The sequence below is a fragment of the Podarcis cretensis genome (assembly GCF_951804945.1).
Source record: "Podarcis cretensis genome assembly, chromosome: 5".
NCBI lineage: Eukaryota > Metazoa > Chordata > Lepidosauria > Squamata > Lacertidae > Podarcis > Podarcis cretensis.
The window spans coordinates 43,976,960-44,002,659 of NC_137174.1; the positions used below are offsets into that span (position 1 = coordinate 43,976,960).

Consider the following 25,700-nt stretch of genomic DNA (forward strand, 5'->3'; position numbering starts at 1 on the left):
AATTTCACTTATGCTATGACAGCAACAAAACAACTAACATAGATATTTAATGCAACACTTATGAAATTTGCTTGCTTAACAAAGCTTTGTCCATCCTACGAACTGATTAAGAGGGTTCTTTCAGCAAAACCGATCTTAAAATGGATAGAATGTGTTCAAAGAAGAGTCAAACTAGTGAGGACCAATCCTTATACCGTGGCTGTCACATGAGAAACTGCTGGGAACTGCCTTTGTGCATCAGTCATAACAAGAATCATGGGGGAAAACTGTGCATGCTGGTGGCAGCCACTTCTTCAACATAACAGCTGCCATGCAAGAAATGGCCCTGAGTAGCTGCTGCAATAAATAAACTTAATTAAATGTGTAAGTTAGATACTGCCAAAATATTTGTGCAACCAGAACTTTGCACAAACCTTATAAGCACAGCGCTAATGCTGCAAAAATGCAGTGAATTCAGCTAATCAGGATGTGCTGATTATTCAAGGATCAGATAGTGGGGATCCTACTTACCCAGGTTATACCACATGTCACGGATCTCAAAGCCAATTTGTCTTCTCATATCACCATACCTAGAAAGAATGCAAATTTATTGATAAAAAATGCTCTTTGTATTATTTCACCCCTTCAGCAGTGTAATCAAATTATGTCTGGATTATTGTTGTTGTTTTAAAAGCAACCTAGGATAAATGATTTGCTAGTTATTTAGGAGTCTTATTTAGGAGTCCAATGCACTTTAGGTCTATTGAATTTGTTATGCAATACAACCATTGTTATGTATAGGGAAAAGCTTGCAGAAATTAAATTACATTCTCAAATCATAGAGATGATAAAACACACACACAAAAGCTTGCATGGTGGCTCCCAGTCTAACATCTGCATTTCTCATTCTTCCTTGAGGGAAGAAAAAAGCTCTACTCCAGCGTCTATGTCTATGCTGCATTTTCTGTAAACGTTTCACCTGTGGGAATTTCAGTTTGCCTTATCGGCATATTACATAACTGTCCCTTGAGAGCGTGGGGGTGTTTGTGTAGATTAATGAGAGTATTATCCATTTCTCAGTCTCTAATAGCTGGAGAAAACACACTGCACAGACTTAAGAATGTTTTACTTTTATGCATATTCTTAGCATACATTGCCTGCCCTAGAAAATGAACTAAGAAGAACTGTATTCAGCAAGTACCAAAGGAGGCCCCCTCCCCCACAACTACCATGACATCTGCTGAGATACTACAATGGATCTGAATGCCAGCAAATCTGCAGAAATCAGAAGTGATACTTTATTTTGGATTTGCAACTGATGAATGCATAAAAAGTGGATGAGTCCATGCACTTCTTTATCTCTTTACACACACACAATTTTGTAACTGCAAGTACTGCCATTGGTTACCATACATGAATGAATCAAACTAAACACACAGTCGGGGGGGGAAAGGAATTGACCTTCTTTGAATTCTGTGGTTTTACATAGGTAAAGGTACCCCTGACTGTTAGGTCCACTCACAGACGACTCTGGGGTTGCATGCTCATCTCGCTCTATAGGCCGAGAGAGTTGGTGTTTGTCCACAGACAGCTTCCGGGTCATGTGGCCAGCATGACTAAGCCGCTTCTGGCGAGCCAGAGCAGCGCACGGAAGCGCCGTTTACCTTGCTGCGGGAGCAGTACTTATTTATCTACTTGCACTTTGACGTGCTTTCGAACTGCTAGGTGGGTAGGTGCTAATCAAATGCCCTTGCTTAATTGATCATCAGCAAGTGTACCCACCCCTATAAAAGCTGAAATTTTAGGAGTTTGCTGGTCTGGAGCATTCAGGTGTGTTTTAACACAATGCCAAAAAGGAAAGATGAGACAATGCTCTTAGAGAAGCAAGTGCTGCTGCCCATGAAACTGGGAAGGGTTCTAAGGTCATCTCCAACCAATATAAAGTCTATCATTCTACAGTGAGAAAGATTATTCAAAAGTGGAAAACTTTCAAGACAGTTGCCAATCTTCTCAGGAGCGGATAGCCCAGCAAACTCACCCCAAAGTCAGACCGTGCAATGCTCAGAGAAATTGTAAAAAACAACAACCAAGAGGTACATCTCAGGCTCTGCAGGCCTCAGTTAGCACCTTAAATGTTAAAATTCATGACAGTACAATTAGAAAAAGACTGAACGAGTATGGTTTGTTTGGAAGGGTTTCCAGGAGAAAGCCTCGTCTTTCTAGAAAGAACATTGCAGCACAGCTGTGGTTTGCAAAGTTGCATTTGAACGAACCACATGACATCTGGAACAATGTCCTTTGGACAGATGAGAATTACATCCACAGCCTTCCTTTTTAATGCACAGGAATAATAAAAAGCTGCAGAACTTTCTGTGGAGTTTACATATTAACGTACCATACAAAGCTTCAGTTGCTTGATCGCTTCTGTTGCAAAGACTCCATGAGTCTACTCCAGAGAACAAAAATATCCAGGACAAAGTTCCACCACTCTCTACTATTAACTGTCATCCAGTTGTAAGGTAGTTTGTGAAGCTGGAACTAACCATGGGATAAAATACGATACAATAATGCCAAAATATCATGTTTCTTTAGAGTGTGGTCCTTAACAGCTGTAATTTTCCTTTCCTGAGTGAACATGAAAAGCCCTTAATGCAACATGTTAAGACCAAAGTGTTTTTTCTTAATTCCATATATCCTTTACCATAACCATTAAAACACATTTGCACAGCCTGCCATCACCTTATTGCCCACTGCTACATCCAATCCTAATTCAGGGTGGCCAAAATTCTGGATAACCATGAGCCAAATTTAGGTTTGTGTAGATGTAAATTGCAGTTAACCATTACATGCTGGTAAAACTTTTATGCAGAATGGTAGGGCTGAGGCAGGCAGGGACTAGCACACAATTTCCTTGGCATTATCACAATCTGAGTATTTCATATTGTTTTTTCTGTGTACTCCATGTAGGAGTGATTCTTTTTTCCCCACTCTGAAATGAACTTCACATTGTTTAAAATTATGCAACGTTTTGTCTTTCTCAGCACAAGGAAACACTGTGTTAAATTCAAAACTCATGCAGTGCGGTTCCATTCACAGAAAGAACACTCATGCTGTTCACTAATGGAAAGGAGGGAGGTGATTTTTGCAGATTCCCCGTTCCCCATGCAGGCCTCCGGAAATCTACTCTAGAAAAACAGAGAACACTGTGGAATGCCATGGAGAGAAAGTCCAAACTGTCTCTCCACCTTCCATAAAGGGAAAACTTTCACTGACTTAGAGGCCTTAGTCTTGAAGGAAGGACTCTTTGTATGTGATGGAATGGCATCTTTGGCTCCAATCCAATGTATTTTAAGGCTCAGCCTTACACAAAAAAACAAGTCCTTTAAAAATAATTAAATTAAGGAGATTTCTCATCATAGCTAAAATCAATGAAGGCAATTGAAAACAAAGGGACAAACCTTCATTCTTCCGAATACCACAGCATGTTGCTTCTTTTTTTTAATAAAAAAAATTGCTATGAAATATAGTATAAAACGAATAAATTCCCTGTTGAAAGGTAGGCAAGTTAATCCGTTTTAACCAAGATACAAGTCTGTGGCAACAAAACATTCTTTAGAGATATCACACTGAAATTCACAGCAGTTATGGAGATTAGCTACAAGACCTGTAGGAATTAGGGAATAAAGCATTCTCATCAAATGAGATTAGGATAAGCAAAAAGCTAAAGTGGCTTTTAAAAAAGATTTCTCTAATATGTTCATTCTTAAATTTCTTGACTCCATGAATATACTACAAGATAAACATTTGCTTTATCCAGTAATTTTGTATCTTGACGCGAGTCTAAAGAATATGATAAATACTTGATTCATGGTTTCAAGACTAACCTTTCATCATACTATGATTGCTTCTCAATGCATCTTGAATTTTCTAAGCAGTTAAAGCAACATTATGTTAATAATCCCTTGTGCTCCTGCTCATGATTTTATATGTGGAATGCAACTTACTTGTTAAGGATTTTGCATCTTTTAGTACTTGAAAAGTTCTCCAGCTGTAGTGACTCTTGGGTAAGAAAAGCAACAGCAAGGTGGAAATAGTTGTTCCAAAGCTAGAGATCACAAAGATTACAAGAATCATCAGTATTACATGACTGAAACATCTTAACATACGGTAGTTTTTAAAGATGTAATTTATATGCATACTTATTAATAGTAATAAGACATCAAGCTTGGTTTGTTTTTGACAGAAACTTTGCATTTTGCCACACTGCACAGTTTTGATTAAACAAACTTGCCCATCTGCACAAATATTGAAATCAAAGGCTTTCTGATGATTCAAGCAAAATGGAATGCGAATTCTTGAGTGTCTGTTTATGTTGTACAGAAAGTCAAAGAAAATCACTAACTTTCTCAAATGGATGCTGAAGTATGGAAATATGTGAACTGAACTATGAAAAATGTGCACAAGCAAAATAAAAAAAAAGAAAAGGAATTGGAGTCAGAGGACTTCTGGAAAAGTAAAGCAGTGAGATTTTTAAACATACTGTGTCAAGCAAAGTAATAAATTATCCTGCTTGATTACAACAAAGATAAATTTATAATAAAATTAACTAGATCCCTTAGTATCTCTGTATAATTGTGAGCAACAGAACACATTTGTATACAATCCATGGTTTAGTGAACTTTTGAAATATTGTTATGAGATTTTTGTGGTGTTTTATATGGTCAAACTTAATTTCATTTTTTGTTTGACATCTGGCTTGTAAAAAAAAAACTTGGGGGGAGATATTTTTTTCTTGAAAAGTGTATACAAATAAATTAGATAAATCAATGGTTTAGCATGATGTACACAGGTAGGAAGGAGCCTGAGCAAAACCACTGAAAGTTGCCGCTTTTCATCTTCACTGGCTTCTGGGTTGTTTCTAAGCAAGATTGTTTCTTAAAGCTGTAAACAGCTTCAGACTACAACAGTGGTTTCCAAATATATTTTTTTCCATGGACCACTTGAAAATTGCTGAACGTCTTGGTGGATCGCTTAGTGATTTTTCTGCCTGTTGTAGCAACTGTAATGCACTGTGCTAGATGCTGCATGTTTTTTAATTCTATTTTTAAAATACCGTAAAATACCGTGCGACCATAGGACGCACCGGACCATAGGAGGGGGAGAATAGGGGGAAAAAAATTCTTGTTCTCCCCTTCAAAAACAAGGTGCGTTCAAGAGCAGGCCTTGCTGCTGCCCCACAAGCTTCTGGGGCTGGCGGTGGGGGGAAGCGCTGCTTTCCCCCACCGCCAGCCTCAAAGATCCCTGAAGCCTTTGGAGCGCAGCTGCACTCCAAAGGCTTGAGGCTTCGGGAACATCCTTTGTAGCCTCCGCAGGGCGGCGGCTTTGCACAGCCATCCCGAAGCTGGAACAGCGAGACGGAGGGCTGCGCTGCGCCCCGTCTCACTGTTTTGGTTTCGGGGGCAGCAGGCTGCTATCCGCAAGCCTTGGGAGCCCGGCGGGAACTCCCGCCGGGCTCCGAAGGCTTACGGACAGCTGCCCAAAGCCCGGGGTGCACAGCGCCACGCTCCCTGGGCTTCGGGCTTGCCTGGAACGCGAGAGGGGTCGGTGCGCACCGACCCCCTCTCACTCTCCAGGCTTCAGCGAAAGCCTGCATTCGCTCCATAGGACGCACACATTTTCCCCCTTCATTTTTGGAGGGGAAAAAGTGCATCCTATAGAGTGAAAAATACGGTATATGCCACAGGCCACCTGAATGAAGCCTTCAGACCATCGTTTGAGAACCCATATAGACTAGGATACCTAAGGGTCTGCTTCCTACCATATGAGGCTATCTTTGAATTCATCAGGAGAGACCCAGTTGCTTGTACTGCTAGTCTCTGAGGTTGCAATCTTATACCTCAGGGATGCGAAACCTGTGGCCTTCCAGATGTTTTGGTACTGAAACTTATATTAGCCCCAGCCAATAGACAGGGCCACAGGTTCCCCATCCTTCCTATATCTAATTTCCTAGGAATACATCCCACTGAGCAGATGTGTACTATGTACTATGAATCTCACAATGTGGGTGAGCCTCCTAAGATAGGGTGTCCTAAGTTAGGGGGTCTTAACATTGTTTATTCTGTTTTCAAAATATATAATTGGATGTTACTTGGTTATAAAGCATTGGATGGATTTTTATCTTGAACAAAGATTGCTTTACATACTGCTTACATGCCATAATGGTTCGGAAGTGGTTTACAGGCATAAAACCAAGTCTAAAATCAATATAATAACAATAATGCACAACAAAAATTACATCAAAGTGTTAAAAATGTCCATATTTAAAATGTGCAACAAAACAAACCCGCTAAAAAAACACACGAACTATTAAACAGGTAAAATAATCAATTAAATAGCTGGATTTTTAAAAAAGTTCAAGTTCAGGTGAATAGTTGCCTGAAGAGGTGCCTCTTCAAGAGTCAGCAGAATGCCAGTGCCGATGAGGACTCTCCTCTATCAGCAGGGAAGGCATTCCACAACACTGGTGCCACCAGTGGAAAAACCCACTACCGTGCTAACCAATAACCCAGTAATCAGGTTGCAGCAAAACTATCCGGTTCCCATTTGCTGATCTTTATGCCCTTAATGGGCAATGGAGGGCAGTATTTATTTTCCCCAGGTAGCCAGATCCAACTATTTAGGGCTTTATATGTAAGTAGCAGGACTGTAAAACTGTCTCAGTGGCTAATAGGCAGTCAGTGCAGATCCCTTAGCTAGTCTATGTGACCAATAAGGAACACCATTCACCAGGATAGGCTGTGGTGCTCTGCCCCAACTGCAGCTTCTCGACCAGCTGCAAGGGAAGGAAGCCTCACATAGAGAGCATTATGATAGTCCAAACGTAAGGTTTGGCAAAATTATCCCTGCCCAGGAAAGGGAGCAGTTGACATACCAGCTGAAGCTGGTGACAAGTGCTTTTTGCCACAGAGGCCTCCTGGGCGTCCATGGACAAAGATGGTTGCAAGAGCTGCGTACCTTGAGTGTGAGTGCAACCCCCACCCCAAACAGACAAATCCCCTAATTCTCAGTCCTGGGAACAACTTATCCACAGTGTTAGTGTCCTAGCAGGATTCAGCTACAGCCCATCATAATAACTAGTAAGTGGTTTCCAAACTTTGGAACATTCTGCCCTGGGAGATCCATTTGGCTTTCTACCTGATGGTGTTTTCTGCCAAGAAGAATATCTTCCAGTTCCAGCAAGCCTTTGGCATAGTTGATTTTTAATTATTGTTCTAGCCCTCCAAGTTTTTTCCCTCACAGCTGATGTGCTTGTGTGCTTGTCACCAGCTACCAGTCTAGGTTGTGGTTGTGTGTGTGTGTGTGTGTGTGTGTGTGTGTGTGTGTAATTTTGATTTGTTTTTGAATTTTGATCTTGACTGAGCTGCCCCAAGTGCCTCATACTGAGGCACAAATGCAGGATGTAGATGATTTTTTAAAATAAAGTAAAATGCTCTCCAAGATGACACAATGAGTGAGGAAGTGTGGCTGCAACTCACAGGGATACTTCAAATGCCTTTTTTTAATGACTGCAAAATGTGTGGAAAGGATGCGTGCACACACATATACAAAAAATAATAATGGAGACAATATTCATGTCTTACCTGCAGCTCAAAGTTGGTTTGATCAAGAAATTTCTTGTTTAGCATATCTGCATACTGATTAATTGCTCGCAGGAAGACTCTGAAAGATCAAGAGAAAATTACATAATTACACACTTAAGACGTTGGCACCTTTGTAAGTTTGGCATCCAAATTAGATATAAATCCAAGACTGTCTGGAAAGTAGAATGTGCTGCAGTTATTAGGAAAGCAGTGCAAACTTACCACTGTTAAATATGTAGAATTATATGCATATGCTCTCAAAATTAATCAAGGAAATTAGCATATGTAGAATAAAAGAAATAGAAGCAATCCTTTGGAAAAAATATTCACTTCTATTTAATATCATGATATCATAAAAAGATAATTAACAATTCAATTTACTGATAAGCAAAAATTAATTGCTTTTCAAAGTCACATGTACTAATATTATTGGTTTAGAATTAAACTCTTTACTTAAGTAGAATCAACAGCTGGTGAACAATGGATTGAACTTCTACTTATATATTAGCACATTAAAAAGAGGAGAAACATAGTTTATACTGGGTGCAAACAAAACATCCCTTAACAGGTATTATATACAAAACTCTACATTCTTGCAAAGAGTAAAACAATCTTCAATGCCCAGATCTTTGCTTTCCAGGCAAATGTTTCAGCAGCAAATTGTTTAATTGGTGTTATTAGGATGTCGACTAACGACTTGGTAAACTGACATGTCCTTTGAATAGGCTGCAGACACTGGGTTTGTGTCCTTATCTCTGAAAGGAAGGCAATAATAAAGGTCAGACTCTTTCTAAACGACCTCTCTCTTTTTGCACAATAGTTATCTGTAGAAAGAGTGACTCACATTAGGACACAGATAATAAACTTAATTACTCCTAATACATTTCAGTATCCTGCAATAAAAAGAGTCTGGAAACTGAGGACATATGGCATTTTGACAGGTCCTTTACAAAAAAGTCAAGGATCACTAGGTGAGTTAAGGACAAATGCACAATATAAACTTGCATCTGTGTTCCTTTTTGCTCTGTCCTCTGCTACCTCTTCACACTTCACAGACAGGACCCAGCATTTGATATTTGCTCATATATATACATATTCATTGCCCATGGATTGCTGCTATAACAAAAATATGTAGTTTATTTTAAAGTAAAGGCTCAGTCTTATTTTTCAAATGCACATAATTCCACATGCACAATCCTGTTTTGCAAAAGCAAACGTTGTGAGGAAGCTACAGCACTGCAAATGGCACAGAGATGCAGCAAGAAGAGTGACAGCTTCAACAGTAGAAAGACCCTCAAAAGGTAAGGGAGGCAGGTGTGCTGAGTTCCTGTGTAAATTCAACGTCAGGGAGGAAGGAAACAATATCAAATCCTCTTCCTACACCATTAAAATAAACCAGTTGCTGCCTAGGCAGCCGGTGTTTAGACACCAGGTTTCATTTGACCTGTCTGCTTTCTTAAGCCATTGGGTAGCAGAGTCGGTATTTGAGATTTGTTTCAAGTATGCACTGTTTCTATTGTGCTTGTATCGTTATTTCTGTCTTCTGGGAATTTTACTGTCCCCCATCCAGAGGTCCATGGATGTGGGGCAGGATATGAATTGACTAAACCAGGCACCCCCAAACTCGCCCCTCCAGATGTTTTGGGACTACAATTCCCATCATCCCTGACCACTGGTCCTGTTAGCTAGCGATGATGGGAGTTGTAGTCCCAAAACATCTGGAGGCCTGAGGTTGGGGATGCCTGGACTAAACCGATAAATCAGCATGGTACTGCAAGAAGCCTCGAGCCAAAATGGTGGAAGACAAGCAACCTACATGTGGTGAACCTATCAGAAACCTAGAGCAGCTCAGTTTCTTGTTTTTTAAGCAGGTGACAGGTCTTCTTGTGTGTTGTTGCCAAGTTCTACCCTACCCTACTCCCACTTTATGAGTGTAAAAAGCTTACACCATTATCCCAAAGGAACAATATGTCCTCAACTGGATTCTCTCAGTTTCCCCCCACAGAATTCAGATAATTAGAGAAAAGAGGGTAAAAGTACTGATGCAAGTGGACAGAGAAATTGACAAGGAGCTGCAATTTACCTATGAATTTACTGTAAAAAAATGTTGGACACAACTCTTTACTTAACTACTTTTTTTGGAGAAAGGCATCTAAAGGACTAGTCGAACAGAGGTGACAAAATATTAAGCTCTAGGGCTAATTGACAGATTAAACAGTCGCTGGGTCCAGATGGCATACACCAGAGCATTTGTATTCAAATTTGAAATTGTTAGTACTTTAACAAGCATTTACAACTTGACACTATGATCGGCTTCTTTACCAGAAGCCAATTTAGAAAAAGGAATAAGAAATAAACAGAAAATTAAAGGCAAGTTAGCCTAACAGCTGTCCTGTCCAAGGTAAACTGAAAAGTGCTGATATTTGAATTATTAGCCATATAGAACAGGTTTCCCAACCTAGTGGGGGCTGTTGTAGACTGCAGCTCCCATCATCTCCGACTATAGGTTTTATTAACCGAGGCCAGTTGGAGCTGAAGTTCAGCAATATCTGAAAGGCACCAGTTAGGGAAGGGCTAATATAGAAGGTAAAAATATTGCTGAGAAAGAATCACCATGGATTCGTAAAGAAAAAGCAATCTCATGCATTACCTTTTTTTTTTTTTAAAGTATTCTTGCAGTGTTTCAAGAAACACACAGATAAGAGTGATGCAGAAAACATAATACTTGGACTTAATTTTTCCCCAAAAATGTTCTTCGCCTTAGGCTCCGATGTAAACTTAGGGGAGGCAGGTGGCACTGTGATCTAAACTACTGAGCCTCTTGGGCTTGCCGATCAGAAGGTTGGCAGTTCGAATCTGCGTGACAGGGTGAGCTCCTGTTGCTCTGTCCCAGCTCTTGCCAACCTAAAAGTTTGAAAGCACACCAGTACAAGTAGATAAATAGGTACCGCTGTGGCAGGAAGGTAAACGGCGTTTCCGTGTGCTCTGGCACTTGTCACGGTCCTCTGTGTGCCAGTAGCGGTTTAGTCATGCTGGCCACATGACCCAGAAAGCTGTTTGTGGACAAACACCATCTCCCTCAGTCTGAAAAGTGAAACGAGCGATGCACCTCATGGTCACCTTTGACTGGACTTAAGTGTCCAGGGGTCCTTTACCTTTTTACCTTTACCTATGTAAACTTAACAGTTAAAGCATAAGAAGAAAGTGGAGTACAGTGGTAAGTAGACGGGATTGGTGATATTTAAATGAAGTAAAGTAGTGGTAGCTAACATAGAAGACTCCAGGTTATTGGGCCATGGTTTGGCATAGTGTTATGTAATACTACAAGAACAAACCTTGGTTGCAGCTCATGGTCTGTTTACAGCAAAACCATAGTGTGGTAACAAGAAGACTGGGGAGCAGGTGAAGCTGCCATATTTTTTACTGTGAATACCCACATGATCACATACTCTTCCTTAGCTATGGTTTGTCTTACTGTTATGCAAAAAATAAAAAGTAATGGTTAGCTTTTTCTAAAGCCATGGTTTTGTGGGATTATACCTAAAAATAGGGTTGCTATATGACGCTCTAGAGATTCTGCACAATGCTGGAATTTTTTATTTTATTTTTTACAATTTGGAATTGCCTTTAAAACTCCAGTTTTATCATGATTTAATCCTAGTGCTTACAAATAAGACTGACACATTTATGCATTGACTGGCAGACAAAACAGCAACAGAAGGAGATGCATTAGTCTATAATTTATTACACTTAACTGGGTGACTCAACAATACGCTGTTCAGCAGCACTATTTAGATACAAAACACTAAGAATCAGAACATTAAACGCCTTCATAATATGCACTCTGTTATTTTCAAGAGAGCACATGATTGGGTGCTAGCACTACTGTAATTTATTTAATATATTTGTATATCACTTTATATTGTTATTGGCTCCCCAGGGAGCTTAGAAGAAAATATTGAATGCAAGTTTGGGAGGGGGGGTCTCAACTCCAATAAGCTCCAAGGCCAGCTGCACATCCTCATGTGACCATCAGCATTGGAGAGCCTGAAGAAAATGTCCATGCTCCAGTGTAGGTATTCACATTCTATTATTCTTACCTTAACAAAACAGGCTTGTAAGGATGTGATGAGCCTGGTACAGTGAGAAAATACTGTCAGGAGTTGCTGACCACAGCCCCATGTGCTGAAAAGTATAACTGTGGTCCCTCCAGAAAGAGACTTCCAGGTCTGACCTAGTTCCACCCACCCTCCTAGGTGGGAAGGACTATATAGGACTTTCTTTTCCAGATGAGGGAGCTGCTGCCCAAGAGAGGAAAAGAGCTACTCCAAAGACATTCAAATCTCCAGAGCCTGATGAGTTGCACTTAAGGGTACTAAAGGAGCTTGCAGATATAATCTCAGAGCCTCTGTCTCTAATTTTTCAAAATTCTTGAAGAACAGGTGAGGTCCACATCTTTTATTTTTAAAAAAGGTGTGTTGGGGGGTGGGAGAGAAGATCCAGTTAAGTACCGACCAATCAGTTTGACATTGATACCAGGAAAAGTCCTATAACAGATAATTCCACAGTTGGTCTATGAGCACTTTGAAAAGGATGCTGCGATTAATAACATCTAGAATGGGTTTCTCAAAAACAAGTCATGCCAGATGAATCTCATTTGGGGTGGATACAGTGACAGGCTTGGTGGATCAGGGGAATGAAATAAATTATAATAGTATTTATTATTTCCAAGTCACCTTCAAAGGTAGCCCCACATAGTGTGCATTGCAGTAGTTGGGATTCCAGATTACCATAACAGATTGGAGAACTGAAGAAGAGTTTGGATTTGATATCCCGCTTTATCACTATCCGAAGGAATCTCAAAGCGGCTAACATTCTCCTTTCCCTTCCTCCCCCACAACAAACACTCTGTGAGGTGAGTGGGGCTGAGAGACTGAGTCAAAACTAACAAACAGATTTCAGTAGAGTCAAACGTAAGGTCCTACACATGGGCAGGAAGAACCAGCAACACAAATATGAGATGGGGGACGTCTGGCTTCCCAGCAGTACTTGTGGAAAGGATTTAGGATAGGGGTTGGCAAGATTTTCTACCAGTGGGACAGCTCACTGTCCCTCAAATCTTCTGGCGGGCTGGACCACCCACCCACGCACACAGACACAAACACCAGTAGAGGGGGGCTTCTCTCTCTGGTTTAGTGCGGGGACTGACTGTGTGGGCAGCAGGATCCTCGGGCCAAATTAAAGAGCCTCTCGGGTCTTATCCGGCCCACCGGCCTTAGTTTGCCAACCCCTGATCTAGGACTTTAGCAGACCACAACCTTAACATGAGTCAACAGTGTGACGTAGCTGCAAAAAACCCCTACTGCTATTCTAGGCTGAATCAACAGTATAATGTCCAGATCAAGGGAAGGAATAGTACTTGGTCAGACTATGCTTGGAGTACTGTGTCCAGTTCTGGGTGCCACAATTTAAGAAGGATATTGACAACCTGGAATGTGTGCAGAGGAGGGCGACCAGGATGATGAAGGGTCTGGAAACCAAGCATTTTGAGAGTGTTGGGTATGTTTAGCCTGGAAAAGAGGAGACAGAGAGGAGATATAATGGCCATGTTCAAATATTTCAAGTCTCCAGGGCCAGATGAACTGCATCCAAGAGTATTAAAAGAACTGGCAGATGTGATCTCAGAACCACTGGCAGTCATCTTTGAGAATTCCTGGAGAACAGGCAAAGTCCCGGCAGACTGGAGGAGGGCAAATGTTGTCCCTATTTTCAAAAGGGCAAATGTTGTCCCTATTTTCAAAAAGAGGAAAAGAGAGGACCCAAATAATTACCACCCAGTCAGTCTGACATCAATACCAGGGAAGATTCTGGAGCAGATCATTAAGCAAACAGTCTGTGAGCACCTAGAAAGGAATACTGTGATCACCAATAGTCAGCATGGATTTCTGAAAAATAAGTCATGTCTAACCTGATCTCGTTTTTTGACAGAATTACAACCCTGGTAGATGAAGGGAACGCAGTGGATGTAGCCTACCTTGATTTCAGCAAGGCATTTGACAAGGTGCCCCATGATATTCTTGTAAAGAAGCTGGTAAAATGCGGTCTTGACTATGCTACCACTCAGTGGATTTGTAACTGGCTGACTGACCGAACCCAAAGGGTGCTCATCAATGGTTCCTCTTCATCCAGGAGAAGAGTGACTAGTGGGGTGCCACAGGGTTCTGTCTTGGGCCCGTTCTTATTCAACATCTTTATCAACGACTTGGATGATGGACTCAAGGGCATCCTGATCAAATTTGCAGATGACACCAAACTGGGAGGGGTGGCTAACACCCCAGAGGATAGGATCACACTTCAAAACGACCTTGACAGATTAGAGAACTGGGCCAAAACAAACAAGATGAATTTTAACAGGGAGAAATGTAAAGTATTGCACTTGGGCAAAAAAAATGAGAGGCACAAATACAAGATGGGTGACACCTGGCTTGAGAGCAGTACATGTGAAAAGGATCTAGGAGTCTTGGTTGACCACAAACTTGACATGAGCCAACAGTGCGACGCGGCAGCTAAAAAAGCCAATGCAATTCTGGGCTGCATCAATAGGAGTATAGCATCTAGATCAAGGGAAGTAATAGTGCCACTGTATTCTGCTCTGGTCAGACCTCACCTGGAGTACTGTGTCCAGTTCTGGGCACCACAGTTCAAGAAGGACACTGACAAACTGGAACGTGTCCAGAGGAGGGCAACCAAAATGGTCAAAGGCCTGGAAACAATGCCTTATGAGGAACGGCTAAGGGAGCTGGGCATGTTTAGCCTGGAGAAGAGGAGGTTAAGGGGTGATATGATAGCCATGTTCAAATATATAAAAGGATGTCACATAGAGGAGGGAGAAAGGTTTTTTTCTGCTGCTCCAGAGAAGCGGACACGGAGCAATGGATCCAAACTACAAGAAAGAAGATTCCACCTAAACATTAGGAAGAACTTCCTGACAGTAAGAGCTGTTCGACAGTGGAATTTGCTGCCAAGGAGTGTGGTGGAGTCTCCTTCTTTGGAGGTCTTTCAGCAGAGGCTTGACAACCATATGTCAGGAGTGCTCTGATGGTGTTTCCTGCTTGGCAGGGGGTTGGACTCGATGGCCCTTGTGGTCTCTTCCAACTCTATGATTCTATGATTCCTCCTCTGGAGGTTAGGACCTGAATGAAAGGATTCAAGTTACAAGAAAGGAGATTATGACTAAACATCAGGAATAACTTTTTGATGGTAAGTGCTGTTCAATAGTGGAATGGACTCCCCTGGGAAATGATGGGCTCTCCTTCATCAGAACTTTTATAGCAGAGGCTGGATGCCTATCTGTCATGGATGCTTTAGTTGAGATTCCGGCATTGCAGGGTGTTGGACTAGATGACCCTCAGAGTCACTCCCAATTCTGTGATTCTATATCAGTTTTTATCCTCTGTTCCTACTACTTTTATTATTCTTTGTTAGGCACTAACATTCAAACCATTATCAGTGCCCAGAGGAGCAAATCTGTCATAATATATATAAAAAAAAAACAGATGGAGAAATGGATAGGAGTATAAAACAGTGTTTTCTTGTCCTTCTCCAAGGATGTAGCAGAAAAGAAAATAGCAATACAGTTGTAGAATCTGTTCTGCTTTGTTGGTCGGAGAGTACTTGTGCTGCTGACATTGCTGTAAATGGATCGCTAATGCCAGGAAAGAGAAAAACCTTTACTGAAGCTTTAGGTAATCTTCCTTTTGAGCCACACAATAGCTGTCACATTTTAAAGAGATATAAGAACTTTTTAGAGAGTGAGAGGAGAGAGTCATTGAAGGGATCCTGTACAACACAAACTGCATTGGCAGAAGAAATGGGAGGAAGAAAACTCAGTCTAAAGTCCTAATTCATTATAAAATATTGGCCGATACTTTCTTCTCAGTAAGTACCAAACACTTGTGATAAAATACATATTTTATTCCATTTGTTCACAACAAACAAGTTGCCTGATGTGCTCGTTAAGATTTGGTAGCGGAAAAGACACACTCTGCTAAGATCAGCTGCAGTGCTAACCTAGGCTAAGTAGCTCCACAAAACCCTGCTGCCCTTCCAAGCACGCAAGGAGACCCTCCCTGGAGCCCAAATCAGTTCTCTTCAGGCTCTGAGGTGGGTCTCCTTGGGAGCCACTAGGACTCTCCAGGGTGCTCCCTATTATACGCGATTCCATGTATGTGTGTGGGGCCCTGGAATGGAACCCTTGTGTAAATGGGGAGGCATATGTATTTGTTTCAATCATCTTTGCTATGGAGCAATGGCCACACTGTATTTTTGCCATTTTTCCTGGAGGACCCTCATTTAAGGCATGAAAGCAAATGAATTTGCTACTTCGTCATTTTCTCTCTCTCTTCCCTGCCTTAAATCCAAGCAATATACTGCAGCTTCCATGAATTTATGTGATGTTTCCTGCTAAGATCCCTAGCTATCTATGTAGAAGGAGTGAGTGTATATGTTAAAAACAGAAATCACACCCTAACATTCTAGATACAGTTACTAGATCTGGCTGCTAGGAAAGCATGAAGATCACTTGCAGAAACCTGTCTAGCTGCAAAGCATAACCTACATTCAGCCCTCAGGAAAACTTGTTTACTATGACAAGATTTGAAAACCAAGATGTTAACAAGAAGTACGCACATCACCTTGGTATATAGTAAAATAACCTTGCCTTGCCTTGCCTTGCCTTGCCCCTTTCTTCTTCTAGCAATAGCTATGTGCTGGTTATGTCAGACAAGATCAAAGTATCTACAACATATGGTGCTCAAGTCATGCGCACAGAAGAAAATGGTTTTTTTAATAAACTTATTTCTGAGCTGTATTTTTGTTGTACCTGCTCCTAAAAAAAGCAGTAACTTCATGCATTTCCCAACATTAACTCATCTACTTTCCATAGAACAAATAATTTACATAACTTTCCCTTCGCATGTTAAAGCAACCCTATAAATAGAAATCGCTGCTATGATAACCTCAAGACATTTGAGAGTTCTTATATTAAACAGTCATGTCAGCTTATGAAGAATGGAAAATACTAGGTATGTACAGGCACTCGTTTTAACCAAGAACATAGATATAGCTTCTCAAATTAACAACTAGGCCCAGTTCATACACAGGTACTGTTTAAAATATATCCCAGACAAGGGCTAAGAACTACAAGGGCAAAAATAATCCATTTTTCAGGATATGTCAATGAACTTAACTGTTTTTAAACACACAAGTTCAAAGCAATTTTTGGAAAAAGCTCTGTAGCGACATGTCTACATTTTCACTCCAAAATAAAAGGCAACTGTCTGACCCTCCAGTTAGAAGCTCTTGTAGGAAACGATAGCCCAATGCAACAACAAAAAGAATTGAGAAAGGGCAGTATAGGATGTGCCTTAGTGTCAGGGGCTCAGGAGCAGAAGCACAGGGAAGAGGGGAGATGGAGAGCGAAGGGGAAGAATCTGAGGGCAGCGTAGGAGAAGATGACAGTGGCCCGAGAGATTCCATGAGCCTCTCCAGCGAATCGGAAGATTCACAGAAGGGGGCGTCGGTGGCCAGGGCAAGGGGGGTCCCAAGGGGGACACTCCAGAAGCAAGGGACCAGCGGGGACTCCCAGAGCAGCAGTTGAAGATCAGGACCAGCTTCCCCACCTGAGCATAGTGGGGGGGAAGAGTCCCAGGTATCGGGGGTAGCGTCTCCCCCAGCAGGGAGAGAAGAGGAGTCAGGGCTGACCACGCCTCCATCGGAGAGTCAGGCAACGGAGGGGAGGTCAGGTCCGGCTAGCATCCCGGAAGAGGGAAGCAGTGACAGAAGCAGTGCAACGGTCAGGAGGAAGGTCACTGGGTTGGCGCGAGAGCCAAGTTCAAAAGTACAGGCGCGCGGGGCAGCAGAGAACGAGGATTGGGAGCCGGGTCCTAAAGCCCGCCGGAGACAGGGGGAGGAGTCAGGGGACTCAGCATCAGAAGAGTCCAGAAAGGGGAATGCCCCAGCGGACAGGAGGACCCAGAGGAGAAGAGAGCAGAGGAAGAGGTGGAGCAGGGCGAGAATCTTAAACTGGTGTCAGGGGGGAGGAGATTCAGACGGAACTTCGGCGGTCTAAGGTTTAAGACGTAGAGTTGCGCGCTACGGCTTTGGAATGGAAACTGAACTTCAATAAAGACTTTTGTATATAATGACGACCTGGCGTTGGTCCTTTGTGAGCTGGGACCTTGGGCAGCTCTGACACTTAGGATTTTCAATTCAGTATTCTTCCGATAACATAAAATTGCAGTGGCGTCATTGATATAATGAAATGTGCATGATTTGTTTAAATAATTTATTTAGAGGACAGGGTTTTTTTACACTATCAAGGTTATTACCTCATAAGGAGTGGTATGCATAGTGAATGAATTAGAAGGTTATATGTTTATCTTTTGGGGCTCCTGATGTCTCTAAGTAATCAGTGAGGATTATACATTTGCCCTGAAGGACCACATTAAATGAGTTTCAAAGAATCTCACAATCCCTATTAATTTTAAAATAGGCTGAGATGTCTTACAATAATTCCCCAGTAATCAATCTGTTTTGTAGAATAGACTATTGAGCTTCTTCTAGTCAAGCTCTTTCATGCCCATTTTCATGGAAAGGACATTGAATGTTGGACCACACACTCTTGGTACAATTATTGAATCTATCAGGGATTGGGTAGCATTGCTGAAATAAAATCACTGTCTGGAAACACGGAAGAAAAACAAGTCTACCTGTGGCTTTAATCATCTTGGTTTACAAGGTTGAGGTTGCCCCCCAGTTATTCACAGGTCATCACCAGGCTCCTTGAGAAGTTTTAAGTGTCAGCTAGAAACTGATTGAAGGGTTGTTAATGGACAACCTTGCACCTCACCTCTCACAAACAGGAATCATTTGGGTTAAACAAAAAATCAGACGGGGTAAAAATAAAACTTATAGTAGCATTGACACTTCACACACTTTGGAAGAATCTACTACTTAATACTTATTTAAAGCAGATGTATTTCAAAATAAGAGTTGATTGATTGTTCCAGCATCTCTCTTAGAGCCTAGTTCCATCTATGTATTATTGCAGTAATGGCTTAGTGGTTCTAGATTTCTTAATTAATTATCCAGGGTGTAACAGTTTGTGAAAATAAACTTAAACCCCCTATTCACAGTGGTCTAACACAAAAGTCATTTCATAGTACCTGAATTAGAGTTTCAGGATTCATGGAGTATAATTTCTGCACCTGGACCTGAGCGGACTCAAAAAATGTTTCCTCAAATCCATCTACCCCGGAAGATAGTATTCTTCTTAATGAAGACGACTCTCTTCCTCCTGCTCAAAGAAACTACCAATGATCAGAATGGTAGAACAGGACCATATCACCGATTTTAGAGGGAGTGTTCTCCAGAAAGATAATCCCTTGATGGCCTGTCTTCTTCAAAAAGGAAAGAAAAGGAAACAACAGAATTGTAAAGGACACTGGGTTTATCCCTTTCCCCTTGAATGCTGACAAATCAAAAGGGTTTCCTTTTTTAAAGGGAATACAGTGGTACCTCAGGATGCGAACGGGATCCGTTCCGGAGCCCCGTTTGCATCCTGAAGTGAACGCAACCTGCTTCTGCGCGTGCCGCGATTCCCCGCTTCTGCGCATGGTGTCATTTTGACCGTCTGCACATGCGCAAGCGGCGAAATCCAGAAGTAACGTGTTCCGTTATTTCCGGGTCGCCACAGAGCGCAACCCGAAAGCACTCAACCTGAAACGTATTCAACCCGAGGTATGACTATTTCATAAACAGAGAATCTGTTGATTAAGTTTAGGATGATATTTAAGACAGGTATATGGCAAATAAAATAAGAGGGTACATACTATCTACTGGCACTAGAGCCAATAAAGTCAGTAGTCTGACAAAGGTGTCATGGTACTGGAATAAGGAAAGTAACAGCTTCTATTAGAGGCAATCCTCATTTTGCACGAGGGTTAAGTTCCAGACCCCCATGTGCACCACCAGAGCATGAGTAAGCCTCTTTCCTCCTTTTTGTGATGTCTTTATGTTTTGGAGCCACTTTCAGGTTCAGCACCGGGCATGCGTGCGCGATTGTGTATCATTTGGATGAGCCTAAATTGGTCATTGCCTGCTCAAAGTCCCAGATTTGTGAGCCATTAAGAACCTCTTTGCTCATCTGCACCAGAGTCAAAGTGTTTTGGACTCTTAGAACTGAGAGCAACAAGCAGGACATTTTGGGATTAGAATCTTTGATCACATGATCGGAAGCCCTACCCCATGTCCAGCATCTAACCATTGCGGGAGCCAATTTGCCATGGAAGAGCAAGGGTTCATGACCTCATGTCCCCAGAGCATGTAAAAGCATCTGTATATATTTTACACTTTGCTCAGCTTTCCAGGTCATTGACTTTTAAGGTGGCATTGAAGTCATACAACTTCTGCTTGCAAGGTAAAGAGTAAGTGAACATGAACCATAGACCCTGCATTCACTAGTTTTCCCACAATGTCCTTAACTTGACTCTGGGGGTTTACTCAGATCAGGTTCTTTTTGAGATGTGGCAGTCTTTTTTTTTTTTTTTTTTTTGAGTTTAGGAAGTAGATATTATTCTCCTGATTTAGGGCTCCCCTACCTTTTCCATGGCCCAGTCTTCCCATAACTGTCTTTCAGTGAGTTGTAGAAGCAGTGTTAAAGCAAATTACGGCATTCAGTGCTTTTATTCTTTCTACAGTTTTATTCTAAAAGCACAAAAATGAATTCTTGAATGAAAAATCTATATGCTTATGCTTAAAAGAGCACAATAACTTGTGAACTGTCCTTTTGCATTAATAACTAGCTCCCTTTGTATTACAATATTCTTATCAGGCAAAGAAATGGATGCAGACTGACATTTATTGTGACAAAATGAATGATGTTTTCATGTGCTGGAGGATCCTAAATGCTTACAGCAATCACATCACAGAATTCCATCTGCCTGGAACAGATAATTTTATATCATCTATGTATATCTGTCAAATGGTATAGTATATCTATCGGCAATAAATCTAATCATAAGTACAAAAAAGAAGCCGCTTATATAGCCATGAAGATTGGAATTGGATAAAAATTGTGAAAAAATGACTGTATAATCTATATTTTAATTTCCTTTCATTTTCTATATCTTACAGCATTTTCCCCTTTGAAATAAAGCCTAACAGGTGATAAATCACCCACCTTGTTTGGGGCATTAGGAGACTGTAGTGTTATGTTCTGCATGCCTGTTGAAGCTTATATCATTTTGTTTCACAAGTGGGGCATTACAGAGTCTTAAATCATAAAGTTGTCTCTCTTTCTGCTCTGTGGCCACTCCTGTGGCTTTGAAAATCCAATATGAGGAATCATTCTCTATGGTAACTTCTGTAGCTGCAAGCAAAGCAATTTAGAAAACACTTTTATGGGAGCAGTTTCTACATAGTACTTGTAACAAATTGCTTTGCAGTGACAACATTTACAAAATATGCAGTTTAAGTAATACAAATGGGTTATCAAATTACCATGATGTAAACAGATAGAAAAGTAGTTTCCCATCAACAAATCCATTATAAACTAGTACAAAACAGGATTATTTACCCAGCATCGCTGCATTCCTGCTAATCTGACACAAAGTTATTACAGCTCAAGCTTTAAATGCAAGTCGCTCAAATCTTCTAGCATAATTTACTAATGTAAAACATGTTGCCTATTTTATAAGGGTAGGAAAGTGGATGAAATAACTTTACTGGGGGGGGGGAATGGGAACAGGAACTCTGTTTATGGAAGGATTGCTCCATTTTTGGTGAACCTTTCCCCTCTTAGTCCCGGCATCACAACTGAACCCACTGAAGTGCCACTGACCACCAGAAGTGGCTTGCCTTCTTTGACAGAAATAATTTTATCCACTATGGAATAGTCTAATACCCATTTCTTGCGAGTGCAACTACTTCTGTAACAGCTTGCAGTCAGTGGGAATGAGATTCTTTCTTTAAAAAGAATCATCACAGGTACTTCATAAATGCATTCCTCCAGGCAGAAGCCATTTATCTAGTGTGATTTATGCAAGCTTGTCATGCCACATTTTAAATAAGTTAAAACGGCTTTTATAATTGTGAGAACAAAATAATTGAAGGCACTGTATCATAATGTCAAGTAACTTTTTTATTATAATCTCCGACCAGAAATCTACAGGTTAAGTAAAGAATTGAAAGCACGACCATTTCATCAGCTCAGCTCCATCTGGTTCCTCCCTTCCTGAATTGTTTCCATTACAGTTGATCGTTCTAAGAACTGCTATTTAATTGAGGATTGGTATCTGAGTTTGTTTCTCTCACTTCCCTTCCCTTATCTTCCAATCCCTTTTTCTTCTTGTGTTGTGTCTTGGAGCTATTGGGCTGAAGAAGGGAATAAAAATAATAATAAATAAAATTTGTGTTTGCTGTATATTTTCTCTCACATTTTCAGGAAATGACTGGGTACCTTTCAAATGGCTGGAACGCTTTGTGGGTAACTTCTGAAGTTGGAGAAAGTATAATAGCACTGTAAGCTAAAGAATAGCATGGTCTCTGTGAGCCTCATTTTTTAAAATGTTCAGAGATCAGCTAAACACAGACATCATACAGCCTTTATTCAAAATAACACGAAATGCCTATCATCAGAGGCTCTAAAATGGAAGCAGGGATCTTCTGTTTGTCTCTCTGGTAGAAGAATCAGTTCACTAGGAGACAGACACCTTGATTGCAGCTAGAATTGTTTTTAATTTACTAGCTGTTTGAAATCTCCTGAAAAATAGAAGCAATCAGCTCTACTACTCGGTGCAAACAACTCAGATTAATTCTGCAGCTACCCACTTGAAACATTCCTGCCAAGAAGTCTGTGAATGGTAGTGTGAGAAGTGAATACATGGAGCTTTCTGTACATCTCTAGGAAAACCATAAAACATCAAGGGTTTAGTACTAAAGATACAAATCCAAAGCGAAGGCCTTAGAGCACTCTGACTTTTTAATGTTTTCCCATTTGGTTGTTCCTAATTTCCAAACACCAGATCTCAGAAATTGTTATACCTTGCCAACCAGTTCTGCGCCACTGAATAAAATCATGCTTTGCCAGGTATCAAATAACGAGGAAGGAGGGATGTAAAAAAGCCAGTGAATTCCAGTGTGCCAGGCTGCACCCATCAATTGTTGGACTGGTCATGTTTTTCGGATACCTGATTGTCATCTTCCAAAGCAACTACTCTATTCCAAACTTAATAATGGAAAACATAATGCTGGCAGTCAACAGAAAAGGTTTAAAGACTCCCAAGGCAAATCTTTAAAAATGTAGTATAAACACCGACAACTGGGAACTGACCTGTGACCGCTCCAATGGGAGAACAGCCTTTACCATAGGTGTCATGGGCTTTGAAGACGCTCGAACTCAGGATGAAAGGGAGAAACATGCTAAGAGGAAGGCATACTTGGTAAACCCTCAGTGTGATCAACTCCCACCTGGAAACCTATGTCCCCACAGTGGAAGGATGACACATCCTGGTTTAGTCCTCCTGTTTCCTGTCCTCACTCTTAACAAGGGGTCAGCAAACTTTTTCAGCAGGGGCCAGGCCCACTGTCCCTCAGACCTTGTGGGGGGCTGGACTATATTGGGGGGGGGAGAGATGAACGAATTCCTATGCCCACAAATAAACCAGAGGTGCATTTTAAATAAAAGCACACGTTCTACTCATGTAAAAACACACTGATTCCCAGACCGTCCGCGGGCCGGATTTAGAAGGCAATTGGGCTGAATCCAGGCCCTGGGCCTTTGTTTGCCTACCCATGGTTAAGACCATGTTCATGGAAGACAAACTTGGCTGCTAGCAATCACCAAAGAAGACAACGGCCCATAAATCACACGATTCAGTCCCCCCCAATTGACAGATACTGCCCTTAATATGCCAGTTTCCACACACACCCCGGCTGCATCTGCCTTAAATTAGAGAGCCATTATTTTTGAAACCAAAAATAACTAAGGTTGCTATCTCCAAATTCTTATGTGACATCTGAATAATAAAAAAAAATTTCAGTCAGTGAAGAAACCACTTATTGTTTAACGTAGAAGGAGTTATAAACACTTTTAAAAAACTGTTTAAATATCTAACCTTGAAATGTAACACGAGGCAAAACTATCTGATTTAGACTTATGATCTCCGAGGAGATTACAGAAGCCCTGGTTACAGTTGTGAAAGAGGGCAACCTCTTAGAAAGGCCATGTCTTGGGTATTTAAAGGGCTGGTGTCAGAAACTGAACAGCCAAGAGCACACTACCCTACTTCTTCCCTTCCCCTTCTTCCTGACAGCAACCCTGCCTCCCCCTCGGCCTTATCTTCTGCAGCGTAACTTCTTCTCCTTCTCCTTCTTCTCCTTCTTCTTGTTGTCACAATGAATTTTATTATAGTTGTTACTTTCAGCCTTTCAGACAAAATGTGTGCACACCAAATAACCCTTTAGCCTCATAAGGTATGTGGCCAAGGGTGGAACAGCTACCAGGCATAATAATGCAGAGAAAGTTGTTCCATTTAAACATAACATCTCAAGTGAGTTTTGTTCTCTTGCATCATTTGAACTAGCTGTGAGTGATATTTCTGTTTCTGCACCACATGCGATCTCCTTAGGAACAACTCACCAACTACATGCAGTTCCCTCCCAAGTGATTGACAACATCCCCTCTTTTTCTTTTGCAATCTTAGCTTTTTTTTTTTTTTTTTGCGGAATATAGACCCAGGCTATGAAACAATAAACAACATAGTCTCTTACCACACTGGCCTAGCTCACAGATCACATTAAACCAAAGTTAAAAACAACACATCATGGTTTGTGAAAAAACCTATAAGGATGGGTTTGGAATAATGTCACAATAAGCCAGACTCTGGCTTGTTTATCCGTGACTTAGCAATAGTAGAGAGAGGAAGCAGAACTTTTCAGCAGTGTATTTGTGACGCCAGTGGGGGCAGATATGTCCTTGTCGTTGGGGAAGTTTACCCCACCCATATCTGCCTCACCCACCACTGGAATGCAGCACTTGGTCAAAACAAACAACAGTTTGATTAAATAAATGTTCTGTTTCCTTGCACTTTAACACCTCTCATTTCAAATCAGTCAACTAGATGCTATGAATAAGCTGCAAGTCTGCTTTGTTTGCTCAACACACATAAATTGCTCTCGCCTCCTTGTGATAAAGATAGTTCACCGACATATAAAGCAGTACTTAATAGTCTTTGATAAAACAAGACAAACAACACACTTCTTTTGTTCAGCCAGCATCAGGCAGTGGTAGCATCTTAAGGTTTGGTTACCCTATTTCATAATTTCTTCCTTTGTTAATTACTGGCATGTGCCCATTTTACAGGCTACTGTTAAGTGCTGATAGCCTGGCCCTTAAGGTTTTTCCTGCTAAACACATTTAGTCTTAAAAATGCAAATGTTACCTTATTCATATTTCATTTTGGGACTACTTGTAGAGAATCACATGGACATTTATAGGGATGAGCACAAGCCTCATTTCATGTTTACCAGTTGCGTTGACAAGGATCAAAAATAGTATTATGTGTTAACTGGAAGGAGGATGGTGAGAGCATTTGAATAGCTGCTTTAAGTACTATTTTGGTAAGCAACCGTATTGTGTTTGCCTCCTTGTATGAATTTGTAATCACAGAAAAAGTATGTAATAATTGCTTTGAAAATGGAGTACTTCAAAACAAAGAGCACAATCCTAAGCAAGTCAACTCAGAAGAAAATCAATGGCACTTAATTCTGGAAAGTGGCATAGGATGGCACCCTGAAGGTCACAATTAAAAAGAGGAAGAGTGTAGGACTATTGATGAGGAAGTGGTAAAAGGCAAAGTCTCAAGTGATAGAAAAAAGGATGACATGGGAGTGAAGCAGAAAACAGGAGGACTAAACCAGGATGTGTCAGTCTATGGCACATATAATCCCAATGTATGGTGGTCATTTCATTATGCATCGCATAATGCATGTAATTAACACACTTCTTTCCAGCACTGTGAC

General features: G+C 41.1%; 1 protein-coding gene across 2 annotated transcripts in view; it reads right to left on the reverse strand.

Annotated features, from left to right (window-relative positions):
• The window catches only part of DOCK1 (dedicator of cytokinesis 1), a 361,208-nt gene that overhangs the window by 88,229 nt on the left and 247,279 nt on the right, over positions 1-25,700 (reverse strand). For both annotated transcript variants that reach the window (XM_079977122.1, XM_079977121.1), the window contains exons 30-32: positions 7,620-7,698; positions 3,984-4,084; positions 511-569 (exon numbers count right to left, since the gene is read on the reverse strand). In XM_079977122.1, the coding sequence (XP_079833248.1) occupies positions 511-569; positions 3,984-4,084; positions 7,620-7,698 (239 nt within the window). The remainder of the gene's footprint in view (positions 1-510; positions 570-3,983; positions 4,085-7,619; positions 7,699-25,700) is intronic.